Source organism: Phyllobates terribilis, unplaced genomic scaffold (genome assembly GCF_046119375.1).
Source record: "Phyllobates terribilis strain yellow unplaced genomic scaffold, ASM4611937v1 Scaffold_3__8_contigs__length_932513732, whole genome shotgun sequence".
Classification (NCBI taxonomy): domain Eukaryota; kingdom Metazoa; phylum Chordata; class Amphibia; order Anura; family Dendrobatidae; genus Phyllobates; species Phyllobates terribilis.
In genome coordinates this window covers 653,250,369-653,263,402 of record NW_027362763.1, presented here as the reverse complement: position 1 = coordinate 653,263,402, position 13,034 = coordinate 653,250,369, and the positions used below count along the sequence as shown (strand labels likewise).

Sequence of the window (13,034 nt, the reverse complement as noted above, 5' to 3'; positions counted from 1 at the left end):
TGTAATGACTCTATATAGTAGATCCCTCTGTGTGTAATGACTCTATATAATAGATCCCTCTGTGTGTAACGACTCTATATAATAGATCCCTCTGTGTAATGACTCTATATAATAGATCCCTCTGTGTGTAATGACTCTATATAATAGATCACTCTGTGTGTAATGACTATATAATAGATCACTGTGTGTAATGACTCTATATAATAGATCCCTCTGTGTGTAATGACTATATAATAGATCCCTGTGTGTAATGACTCTATAATAGATCCCTCTTTGTGTAATGACTCTATATAATAGATCCCTCTGTGTGTAATGACTCTATATAATAGATCACTGTGTGTAATGACTCTATATAATAGATCCCTCTGAGTGTAATGACTCTATATAATAGATCCTTCTGTGTGTAATGACTCTATATAATAGATCCCTCTGTGTGCAATGACTCTATATAATAGATCACTGTGTGTAATTACTCTATATAATAGATCCCTCTGTGTGTAATGACTCTATATAATAGATCCCTCTGTGTGTAATGACTCTATATAATAGATCCCTCTTTGTGTAATGACTCTATATAATAGATCCCTCTGTGTGTAATGACTCTATATAATAGATCCCTCTGTGTAAAGACTCTATATAATAGATCCCTCTGTGTGTAATGACTCTATATAATAGATCACTCTGTGTGTAATGACTCTATATAATAGATCCCTCTGTGTGTAATGACTCTAAATAATAGATCACTCTGTGTGTAATGACTCTATATAATAGATCCTTCTGTGTGTAATGACTCTATATAATAGATCACTCTGTGTGTAATGACTCTATATAATAGATCCCTCTGTGTGTAATGACTCTATATAATAGATCCCTCTGTGTGTAATGACTCTATATAATAGATCCCTCTGTGTGTAATGACTCTATATAGTAGATCCCTCTGTGTGTAATGACTCTATATAATAGATCCCTCTGTGTGTAATGACTCTATATAATAGATCCCTCTGTGTGTAATGACTCTATATAATAGATCCCTCTGTGTGTAACGACTCTATATAATAGATCACTCTGTGTGTAATGACTCTATATAATAGATCCCTCTGTGTGTAATGACTCTATATAATAGATCACTCTGTGTGTAATGACTCTATATAATAGATCCTTCTGTGTATAATGACTCTATATAATAGATCCCTCTGTGTGTAACGACTCTATATAATAGATCCCTCTGTGTGTAATGACTCTATATAATAGATCACTCTGTGTGTAATGACTCTATATAATAGATCCCTCTGTGTGTAATGACTCTATATAGTAGATCCCTCTGTGTGTAATGACTCTATATAATAGATCCCTCTGTGTGTAACGACTCTATATAATAGATCCCTCTGTGTGTAATGACTCTATATAATAGATCCCTCTGTGTGTAATGACTCTATATAATAGATCGCTGTGTGTAATGACTATATAATAGATCACTGTGTGTAATGACTCTATATAATAGATCCCTCTGTGTGTAATGACTCTATATAATAGATCCCTCTGTGTGTAATGACTCTATATAATAGATCCCTCTGTGTGTAATGACTCTATATAATAGATCCCTCTGTGTGTAATGACTCTATATAATAGATCGCTCTGTGTGTAATGACTCTATATAATAGATCACTCTGTGTGTAATGACTCTATAGGAGTTTCACTTTTTGTATTGAAGAACTGAAATAAATTAACTTTTTGATAATATTCTAATTTAGTGAGATGCACCTGTATAAGCTTCATACAATTCTGTTTGGCCACAGGGCTCAGGAGAGAACGAGCGCCATTTGGCCTTTAGGGCACAGTTTCCTGGAGCAATATCTGGGCGCCATTTGCAGAGCATTTATCACCAGAAAGTGACCCCATATTGCAAGTTACACTCAGGGAAATCATCTCTGAATCCAGGGACTATTTTGACCCTTTGAATAAAGAGATTCTAGAATTTTCTTTCTTTTATGCAGTTTTGCCGTCTTCTCCGCGCAGTAAATACGATAAGACGCCTTTATGCTTCGGGTCAGTCCGATCACAGCGACACCAGGTCAGAACTTTATTTTGGGTATAAACATTGTTCACAAAAAATGTGTTAAATAATATTATAGTTTTATATATTGGACCGTTCAGGTCGCGGCGATACCAAGTAAGTGTACTTTTTTTATGCTTACTGTTATTTTTACAGAAAAACAGCGGTTTTACTTGCAAAATAAAAATTGCGGGGTTTTTTTCGTACTATTTTTTTTCTCGTTGACCTTTTTTTTTTTTCCTTGGTCCCAGTACAGGACATCTACTCTTACAGATCTGATCCTTCCACATTGCCGGGTATTAGACCTGTCAGTCTCACACTGAGGAGGAGCGTCAGACGGTTTATGGCAGGACCTTACAGGCCACCGTAGCTGGGTGATCCGGTGGCTGTTACTCGGCCTGGTGTCATCTTGGCTGCCATGGTAACCGTGTGATCACAATGGCAGAGTGCCAATGTGGACAAACAGGGAGAACCCTCCAATAAGCAGGTAGATGGTGCTCTCACTATGGAGGAGTTAATGGTCGTGGCTTTACACACAGCAAACCTGTAGGAAAAAATAAATCTTCGTCCGTTCCACCATCGGCCGTTCACATACGACGCACGTCGGGGGGGGGCAGGGGTCGCTCCATACACAGCGGAGGCTTCTGTTTAACCACTTAGATGCCACGTTCAACCTCTGACAGTGCTATATAAGTGACATGGCCCTGCAGGGCGACAGGCCAGTTTCCACCCATGAATCGGTTGCCATGGCAGCTGGGATCTATTGGAGCTCCCGGTTGGCGCCATCTTTGTCCTACTTAGGAAGCTCAGTCAGGGCTTAAAAAAAACATAAACTCTGAAAAGATGATAATATAAAAAGCATGGATTTGTATCGTTGGGTCTGGAAAAGTCTGAGCCATTGAAATAGAAAAATTAAATACCAAAAAGAAAAAATCTAAAATTACAGAATTGTTTTTGCAAAAAAAAAAAAAAATGCATCAAAAATGCGCTAAAAATGTGATATTTACCCCAAAATGGCATCAATGTAAACTGCAGATCGGTGCACGAATAACGAGCCCTCACACAGCTGCAGAAACAGAAAAACTATGGGCCTCAGAAAACCGCAGAAGAGGAAAATAATAAAGGCCTAAAAGTGAAAACTGGCCTTGGTGGGAAGGGGCTCAAGATGGAAACCCCCTTGAAGGAAAGTCTACTGCTTGTTTTGACATATACTAATAAAGCTTCAAAATTCAAAATACATCACCTTCTGTTTATTTAATAAAGCTTGACAGCACATGAAAACAACCGCACATGCGCACTAAAAACCGGAAGTGACCTCACACACCCCGTCTCCCAGTCATTGCGCCCTTGCCATTCGTAAGATGGCGGCTTCCTTGCGGCTACTCCAGGGCCTGACAGCTCGTGTGCCGCGCAGCCGCCGGGCTCTGTCCTCCGCTTCCTCCCCGTCCTCGGCTGACGTCCGCCGCACGTTCTTGCGCTATTTCGAGGAGCGGCATGGACACCGGCGCGTCCCGTCCTCCTCCGTGCGGCCGCGGGGAGACCCCAGTCTGCTGTTTGTGAACGCAGGCATGAACCAGGTGAGGTCACGTGGGTGCCGGCGCGGCGCTCGATTGGTTGAAGGGAGTGGGCGTGTTCTGAAGGTGTCACGGTGGAGGGCGGAGCCATTGAGATGATTGACAGGAGGGTTATAATAACCAGTGTCTTAGTGTATCACCGTCTCCATGGATACATGACAGCGCTGCTGACAATCATCTGGGTGTGATTCCTTGAAATGTCGGTTTCCCTGGAGTCAGACTGCGTCGGCGGACTGGAGCAATTGTCCCACAGCTCAGATAGTTTCTTGTTGTGATTTTGCGCCATTTTCAAATTTCTGGACAGTTGGAAAACTGCAACCGTGCAGGGGTTTCCCTATATGCGTGCAAGGGCCCTACGTGCTGTGGGGTGAGCGGGGCTGATGTGGTGGTACCTGTGACCCCGCGGGCGCCTGATCCTGGACCGTGCGGGGTCTGGGCCTTCATTAATTAGTACAGAGGAGACTCCACCGCTGCTGCCGGGACCCGGGGGTCCGGAGATAGTCCTGGAGAATCGGGGGCTGATGACAGAAGGACAAACCGCGGCTACAACTGCTGAGAAAGTCGGCGCTAAGAAGGGCAAAAATTAAAAATGCAGCGTCACAATCATTACTGCTAAAGAGAAATGGCGGCCTAGTCACCGGGCACCGCACAGCCGGTCATACGGGTTCCCTCTTGCTCCCTATGCAGAGTGCAGCAGGTTATAAAGGTGCAGATGGCTTTGTCGTGCTGCTGTGCTCTGCATAGGTGGAAAACAACGTGACATAGCACTCAGTATAATTGTATACTTCACATTTTGTCATCTTTGTTTCTGCCTATGCAGAGTGCAGCAGCACGACACAGCCGTCTGCACTGTTACGCTCTGCAGTCCGCCTTGCTGTGCTTCCTGGCCACTCAGTGGGGATTTCTGGAAGGACCAGACCTGCCGTCCTGGATCGTTGACCGTGAGACGGCACCCAGGGGGACGGCTGCACCCGAGGGAACGCGGCCTCCAGGGACGGCTGCACCCGACGGAACGCGGCCTCCAGGGACGGCTGCACCCGAGGGAACGCGGCCTCCAGGGACGGCTGCACCCGAGGGAACGCGGCCTCCAGGGACGGCTGCACCCGAGGGAACGCGGCCTCCAGGGACGGCTGCACCCGAGGGAACGCGGCCTCCAGGGACGGCTGCACCCGAGGGAACGCGGCCTCCAGGGACGGCTGCACCCGAGGGAACGCGGCCTCCAGGGACGGCTGCACCCCAAGGAACGCAGCCTCCAGGGACGGCTGCACCCCAGGGACACCACTGTGGCATCTGCCATGACCATCTGCCCCGTGTTATATAACAGGGACAAGCAACGCGGGGCTCAGACTGCGGAGACCCCATGGACCATAGTACAGCTGTACAGCGCGCCACATGGGGGTCTGCACAGCCCCCGTATAAGGGCCATGGAGGTGAGAAGCTGCTCTCTGACTATGAGAGACCGAGAACAACCCACCGGTGAGGAGGAAGGTTACTGCAAAAATGTAAAGGGGACCCCCTTCGTCATTGCCGACCGCGCTGTGTGGGTTTCAGTGCCCAATCGGTGCGCACACCTCTGCCCGTCCCTCCCAGCGACCTCGCCTGTGTCACTAGGACGGTGCCCACCCCCCCCAGACGTCAGGGGAGGAGCGGACCCTACTTCTCTCACTGGTCATGAGGGGGTCTCCTCCTCTGAGGGTCTTTCATACCAAATCCTGTTGTCCTGCGCAGGAGAGGCGGCGTTCTGCCCTGTCGGGGGCTTCCTGGTGGTCAAGGACTCATCATTACATGTTGCTTTTTATCCTCCAGTTTAAGCCCATATTCTTGGGTAGCGCGGACCCCCAGAGCGAGATGGCGCAGTACCGCAGGGTGGTGAACAGCCAGAAGTGTGTGCGAGCCGGGGGGAAGCACAACGACCTGGAGGACGTGGGCCGCGACGTCTACCACCACACCTTCTTCGAGATGCTGGGAAACTGGTCGTTTGGAGATTACTTCAAGGTATAAAAAAAGCCAGAAACCAGAACATACCGGATATCTGCCCGTGTTATATCTGTTCTCTCCTCCCCCCCCCCCCCCCACATACCGGATATCTGCCCCGCTTCATAGCTAACTCCCCCCACATACCGGATATCTGCCCCGTGTTATATCTGAACCCCCCCCCACGTACCGGATATCTGCCCCGTGTTATATCTGAACCTCCCCCCCCACATACTGGATATCTGCCCCGTGTTATATCTGAACCCCCCCCCCCATACTGGATATCTGCCCCGTGTTATATCTGAACCTCCCCCCCCCCCCCCCACCCACATACCGGATATCTGCCACGTGTTATATCTGAACCCCCCCCCCCCACATACTGGATATCTGCCACGTGTTATATCTGAACCCCCCCCCCCCCCATACTGGATATCTGCCCCGTGTTATATCTGAACCTCCCCCCCCCCCCCCCCCACCCACATACCGGATATCTGCCACGTGTTATATCTGAACCCCCCCCCCCCCACATACTGGATATCTGCCACGTGTTATATCTGAACCCCCCCCCCCCCACATACTGGATATCTGCCACGTGTTATATCTGAACCCCCCCCCCCCCCCACATACTGGATATCTGCCCCGTGTTATATCTGAACTCCCCCCACATACCGGATATCTGCCCCGTGTTATATCTGAACCCCCCCCCCCCCCACATACTGGATATCTGCCCCGTGTTATATCTGATCTCCCCCCACATACCGGATATCTGCCCCGTGTTATATCTGATCCCCCCCCCCCCCCACACACACATACCGGATAGCTGCCCCGTGTTATATCTGATCCCCCCCACATACCGGATATCTGCCCCGTGTTATATCTGATCCCCCCCCCCCACACACATACCGGATATCTTCCCCACGTCATAGCTGATTTCCCCCCCCCCCCCCACATACCGGATATCTGCCCGTGTTATATCTGACCCCCCCCTATATATTGGATATCTGCCCCGTGTTATATCTGATCCTCCCCCCCCCCCCCCCCAGATACCGGATATCTGCCCCGTGATATATCTGATTCCCCCCCCCCCCCCAGATACCGGATATCTGCCCCGTGATATATCTGATTCCCCCCCCCCCCCACATACCGGATATCTGCCCCGTGTTATATCTGAACCCCCCCCCACATACTGGATATCTGCCCCGTGTTATATCTGAACCCCCCCCCCCTCCCACATACCGGATATCTGCCCCGTGTTATATCTGAACCTCCCCCCACCCCTCCCACATACCGGATATCTGCCCCGTGTTATATCTGAACCTCCCCCCACCCCTCCCACATACCGGATATCTGCCCCGTGTTATATCTGAACCTCCCCCCACATACCGGATATCTGCCCCGTGTTATATCTGAAACCCCCCCCCCCACATACCGGATATCTGCCCCATGTTATATCTGAACCTCCCCCCCCCCCCACATACTGGATATCTGCCCCGTGTTATATCTGAACCCCCCCCCCCACATACCGGATATCTTCCCCACGTCATAGCTGATTCCCCCCCCCCACATACCGGATATCTGCCCGTGTTATATCTGACCCCCCCCCTATATATTGGATATCTGCCCCGTGTTATATCTGATCCTCCCCCCCCCCCCCCCCCCAGATACCGGATATCTGCCCCGTGTTATATCTGAACCCCCCACCCACATACTGGATATCTGCCCCGTGTTATATCTGATCTCCCCCCACATACCGGATATCTGCCCCGTGTTATATCTGATCCCCCCCACATACCGGATATCTTCCCCACGTCATAGCTGATTCCCCCCCCCGCCCCACATACTGGATATCTGCCCGTGTTATATCTGACCCCCCCCTATATATTGGATATCTGCCCCGTGATATATCTGATCCCCCACATACTGGATATCTGCCCCGTGTTATATCTGAACCCCCCCCCACATACTGGATATCTGCCCCGTGTTATATCTGAACCTCCCCCCCCACCCACATACCGGATATCTGCCCCGTGTTATATCTGAACCCCCCCCCCCCACATACTGGATATCTGCCCCGTGTTATATCTGAACCCCCCCCACATACTGGATATCTGCCCCGTGTTATATCTGAACCCCCCCCCCCCACATACCGGATATCTGCCCAGTGTTATATCTGAACCCCCCCCACATACCGGATATCTGCCCCGTGTTATATCTGAACCTCGCCCCCCCCCCCCACATACCGGATATCTGCCCCGTGTTATATCTGAACCCCCCCCCCCCCCCCCCCATTCTGGATATCTGCCCCGTGTTATATCTGAACCCCCACCCCCCACCCACATACCGGATATCTGCCCCGTGTTATATCTGAACCCCCCCCCCACATACTGGATATCTGCCCCGTGTTATATCTGATTCCCCCCCCACATACCGGATATCTGCCCCGTGTTATATCTGAACCCCCCCCCCCACATACTGGATATCTGCCCCGTGTTATAGCTGAACCCCCCCCCCACATACTGGATATCTGCCCCGTGTTATAGCTGAACCCCCCCCCCCCCACATACTGGATATCTGCCCCGTGTTATAGCTGAACCCCCCCCCACATACCGGATATCTGCCCCGTGTTATATCTGAACCCCCCCCCCACACACACACATACTGGATATCTGCCCCGTGTTATATCTGACCCCCCCCCCCCCACATACTGGATATCTGCCCCGTGTTATATCTGATCCCCCCCCCCCCCCACATACTGGATATCTGGGATATCTGCCCCGTGTTATATCTGATCCCCCCCCCCCCCCCCACATACTGGATATCTGCCCCGTGTTATATCTGAACCCCCCCACACACACACACACATACTGGATATCTGCCCCGTGTTATATCTGCCCCCCCCCCCCACATACTGGATATCTGCCCCATGTTATATCTGATCCTCCCCCCCCCCCCCCCCACATACCGGTTATCTGCCCCTTGTTATATCTGATCCCCCCCCCCCCCACATACCGGATATCTTCCCCACGTCATAGCTGATTCCCCCCCCCCCCCCCCACACACATACCGGATATCTGCCCGTGTTATATCTGAACCCCCCCCCCCACACACACACACATACTGGATATCTGCCCCGTGTTATATCTGAACCCCCACACACACACACACACACATACTGGATATCTGCCCCGTGTTATATCTGAACCCCCACACACACACACACACACATACTGGATATCTGCCCCGTGTTATATCTGATCCTCCCCCCTCCCCCCCCCCCACATACTGGATATCTGCCCCGTGTTATATCTGAACCCCCCACCCACATACTGGATATCTGCCCTGTGTTATATCTGATCTCCCCCCACATACTGGATAGCTGCCCCGTGTTATATCTGATCCCCCCCACATACCGGATATCTGCCCCGTGTTATATCTGATCCCCCCCCCCCCCCCATATACCGGATATCTTCCCCACGTCATAGCTGATTCCCCCCCCCCCCACACACATACCGGATATCTGCCCGTGTTATATCTAACCCCCCCCCTATATATTGGATATCTGCCCTGTGATATATCTGATTCCCCCCCCCCCACATACCGGATATCTGCCCCGTGTTATATCTGAACCCCCCCCCACATACTGGATATCTGCCCCGTGTTATATCTGAACCTCCCCCCCTACATACTGGATATCTGCCCCGTGTTATATCTGAACCCCCCCCACATACTGGATATCTGCCTCGTGTTATATCTGAACCCCCCCCCCCCCACATACCGGATATCTGCCCCGTGTTATATCTGAACCTCGCCCCCCCCACACACACATACCGGATATCTGCCCGTGTTATATCTGCCCCCCCCCTATATATTGGATATCTGCCCCGTGTTATATCTGATCCTCCCCCCCCAGATACCGGATATCTGCCCCGTGATATATCTGAACCCCCCACCCACATACTGGATATCTGCCCCGTGTTATATCTGATCTCCCCCCACATACTGGATAGCTGCCCCGTGTTATATCTGATCCCCCCCACATACCGGATATCTGCCCCGTGTTATATCTGATCCCCCCCCCCCCCCCATATACCGGATATCTTCCCCACGTCATAGCTGATCCCCCCCCCCCCCACATACCGGATATCTGCCCGTGTTATATCTGACCCCCCCCCCTATATATTGGATATCTGCCCTGTGATATATCTGATTTCCCCCCCCCCCCACATACCGGATATCTGCCCCGTGTTATATCTGAACCCCCCCCCCCCACATACTGGATATCTGCCCCGTGTTATATCTGAACCTCCCCCCCCCACATACTGGATATCTGCCCCGTGTTGTATCTGAACCCCCCCCACATACTGGATATCTGCCCCGTGTTATATCTGAACCCCCCCCCCCCACATACCGGATATCTGCCCCGTGTTATATCTGAACCTCGCCCCCCCCCCCCCACCACACACACACATACCGGATATCTGCCCCGTGTTATATCTGAACCTCGCCCCCCCCCCCACACACACACACATACCGGATATCTGCCCCGTGTTATATCTGATCCTCCCCCACCCACATACTGGATATCTGCCCCGTGTTATATCTGAACCCCCCCCCCCCACACACACACACATACTGGATATCTGCCCCGTGTTATATCTGAACCCCCCCACACACACACATACTGGATATCTGCCCCGTGTTATATCTGAACCCCCCCCCCCACACACACACACATACTGGATATCTGCCCCGTGTTATATCTGAACCCCCCCCCCCACACACACACACATACTGGATATCTGCCCCGTGTTATATCTGAACCCCCACACACACACACACACACACACACATACTGGATATCTGCCCCGTGTTATATCTGATCCTCCCCCCTCCCCCCCCCCCACATACTGGATATCTGCCCCGTGTTATATCTGAACCCCCACACACACACACACACACATACCGGATATCTGCCCCGTGTTATATCTGATCCTCCCCCCTCCCCCCCCCCACATACTGGATATCTGCCCCGTGTTATATCTGATCCCCCCCCCCCCACATACTGGATATCTGCCCCTTGTTATATCTGATCCCCCCCCCCCCCCCCACATACCGGTTATCTGCCCCTTATTATATCTGATCCTCCCCCCCCCCCCCCCCCCACCCCCACATACAGGTTATCTGCCCCTTGTTATATCTGATCCCCCCCCCACATACCGGTTATCTGCCCCTTGTTATATCTGATTCACCCCCCCCCCCCCCACATACCGGTTATCTGCCCCGTGTTATAGCTGATCACCCCCCCACATACCGGTTATCTGCCCGTTGTTATATCTGATCCCCCCCCCCCCCACATACCGGTTATCTGCCCCTTGTTATATCTGATCCTCCCCCACCCACATACCGGTTATCTGCCCCTTGTTATATCTGATCCCCCCCCCCCCCCCACCCACATACCGGTTATCTGCCCCTTGTTATATCTGATCCCCCCCCCCCCCCACATACCGGTTATCTGCCCCTTGTTATATCTGATCCCCCCCCCACATACCGGTTATCTGCCCCGTGTTATATCTGATTCACCCCCCCCCCCCACATACCGGTTATCTGCCCCTTGTTATATCTGATCCTCCCCCCCACCCACATACCGGTTATCTGCCCCGTGTTATATCTGATTCACCCCCCCCCCCCACATACCGGTTATCTGCCCCGTGTTATAGCTGATCACCCCCCCACATACCGGTTATCTGCCCGTTGTTATATCTGATCCCCCCCCCCACCCCCCCCACATACCGGTTATCTGCCCCGTGTTATATCTGACCCCCCCCCCCCACATACTGGATATCTGCCCCGTGTTATATCTGATCCCCCCCCCCACATACTGGATATCTGCCCCGTGTTATATCTGAAACCCCCCCCCACATACCGGTTATCTGCCCCGTGTTATAGCTGATCACCCCCCCACATACCGGTTATCTGCCCGTTGTTATATCTGACCCCCCCCCCCCTCCACATACCGGTTATCTGCCCCTTGTTATATCTGATCCCCCCCCCCCCCCCCACATACCGGTTATCTGCCCCTTGTTATATCTGACCCCCCCCCCACATACCGGTTATCTGCCCCGTGTTATATCTGATTCACCCCCCCCCCCTCCACATACCGGTTATCTGCCCCTTGTTATATCTGATCCCCCCCCCCCCCCCCACATACCGGTTATCTGCCCCTTGTTATATCTGACCCCCCCCCCACATACCGGTTATCTGCCCCGTGTTATATCTGATTCACCCCCCCCCCCCTCCACATACCGGTTATCTGCCCCTTGTTATATCTGATCCCCCCCCCCCCCCCCACATACCGGTTATCTGCCCCTTGTTATATCTGACCCCCCCCCCACATACCGGTTATCTGCCCCTTGTTATATCTGATCCTCCCCCCCACCCACATACCGGTTATCTGCCCCGTGTTATATCTGATTCACCCCCCCCCCCACATACCGGTTATCTGCCCCGTGTTATAGCTGATCACCCCCCCACATACCGGTTATCTGCCCGTTGTTATATCTGATCCCTCCCCCCACCCCCCCACATACCGGTTATCTGCCCCGTGTTATATCTGACCCCCCCCCCCCACATACTGGATATCTGCCCCGTGTTATATCTGATCCCCCCCCCACATACTGGATATCTGCCCCGTGTTATATCTGAAACTCCCCCCCCCACACATACCGGTTATCTGCCCCGTGTTATAGCTGATCACCCCCCCACATACCGGTTATCTGCCCGTTGTTATATCTGACCCCCCCCCCCCCCACATACCGGTTATCTGCCCCTTGTTATATCTGATCCCCCCCCCCCCCCTCACATACCGGTTATCTGCCCCTTGTTATATCTGATCCCCCCCACCCACATACCGGTTATCTGCCCCTTGTTATATCTGATCCCCCCCCCCCCCCCTCCACATACCGGTTATCTGCCCCTTGTTATATCTGATCCCCCCCCCCACATACCGGTTATCTGCCCCGTGTTATATCTGATTCACCCCCCCCCCCCCCCACATACCGGTTATCTGCCCCGTGTTATATCTGATCCCCCCCCCCCCTCACCCCCCCACATACCGGTTATCTGCCCCTTGTTATATCTGATCCTCCCCCCCACCCACATACCGGTTATCTGCCCCGTGTTATATCTGATTCACCCCCCCCCCCACATACCGGTTATCTGCCCCGTGTTATAGCTGATCACCCCCCCACATACCGGTTATCTGCCCGTTGTTATATCTGATCCCCCCCCCCCACCCCCCCACATACCGGTTATCTGCCCGTTGTTATATCTGATCCCCCCCCCCCACCCCCCCACATACCGGTTATCTGCCCCGTGTTATAGCTGATCCCCCCCCCCCCACATACCGGTTATCTGCCCCGTGTTATAGCTGATCC

The 13,034-nt window shown here is 52.2% G+C and overlaps 1 protein-coding gene across 1 annotated transcript in view; it reads left to right on the top strand.

Moving 5' to 3' along the window:
• Positions 1-3,377: 3,377 nt before the first annotated feature.
• LOC141258592 (alanine--tRNA ligase, mitochondrial-like) overlaps positions 3,378-13,034 on the top strand; it is a 21,591-nt gene continuing 11,934 nt past the window's right edge. The window contains exons 1-2 of the mRNA XM_073673561.1: positions 3,378-3,630; positions 5,434-5,622. Of these exons, the coding sequence (XP_073529662.1) occupies positions 3,415-3,630; positions 5,434-5,622 (405 nt within the window). The 5' untranslated portion in view covers positions 3,378-3,414. The remainder of the gene's footprint in view (positions 3,631-5,433; positions 5,623-13,034) is intronic.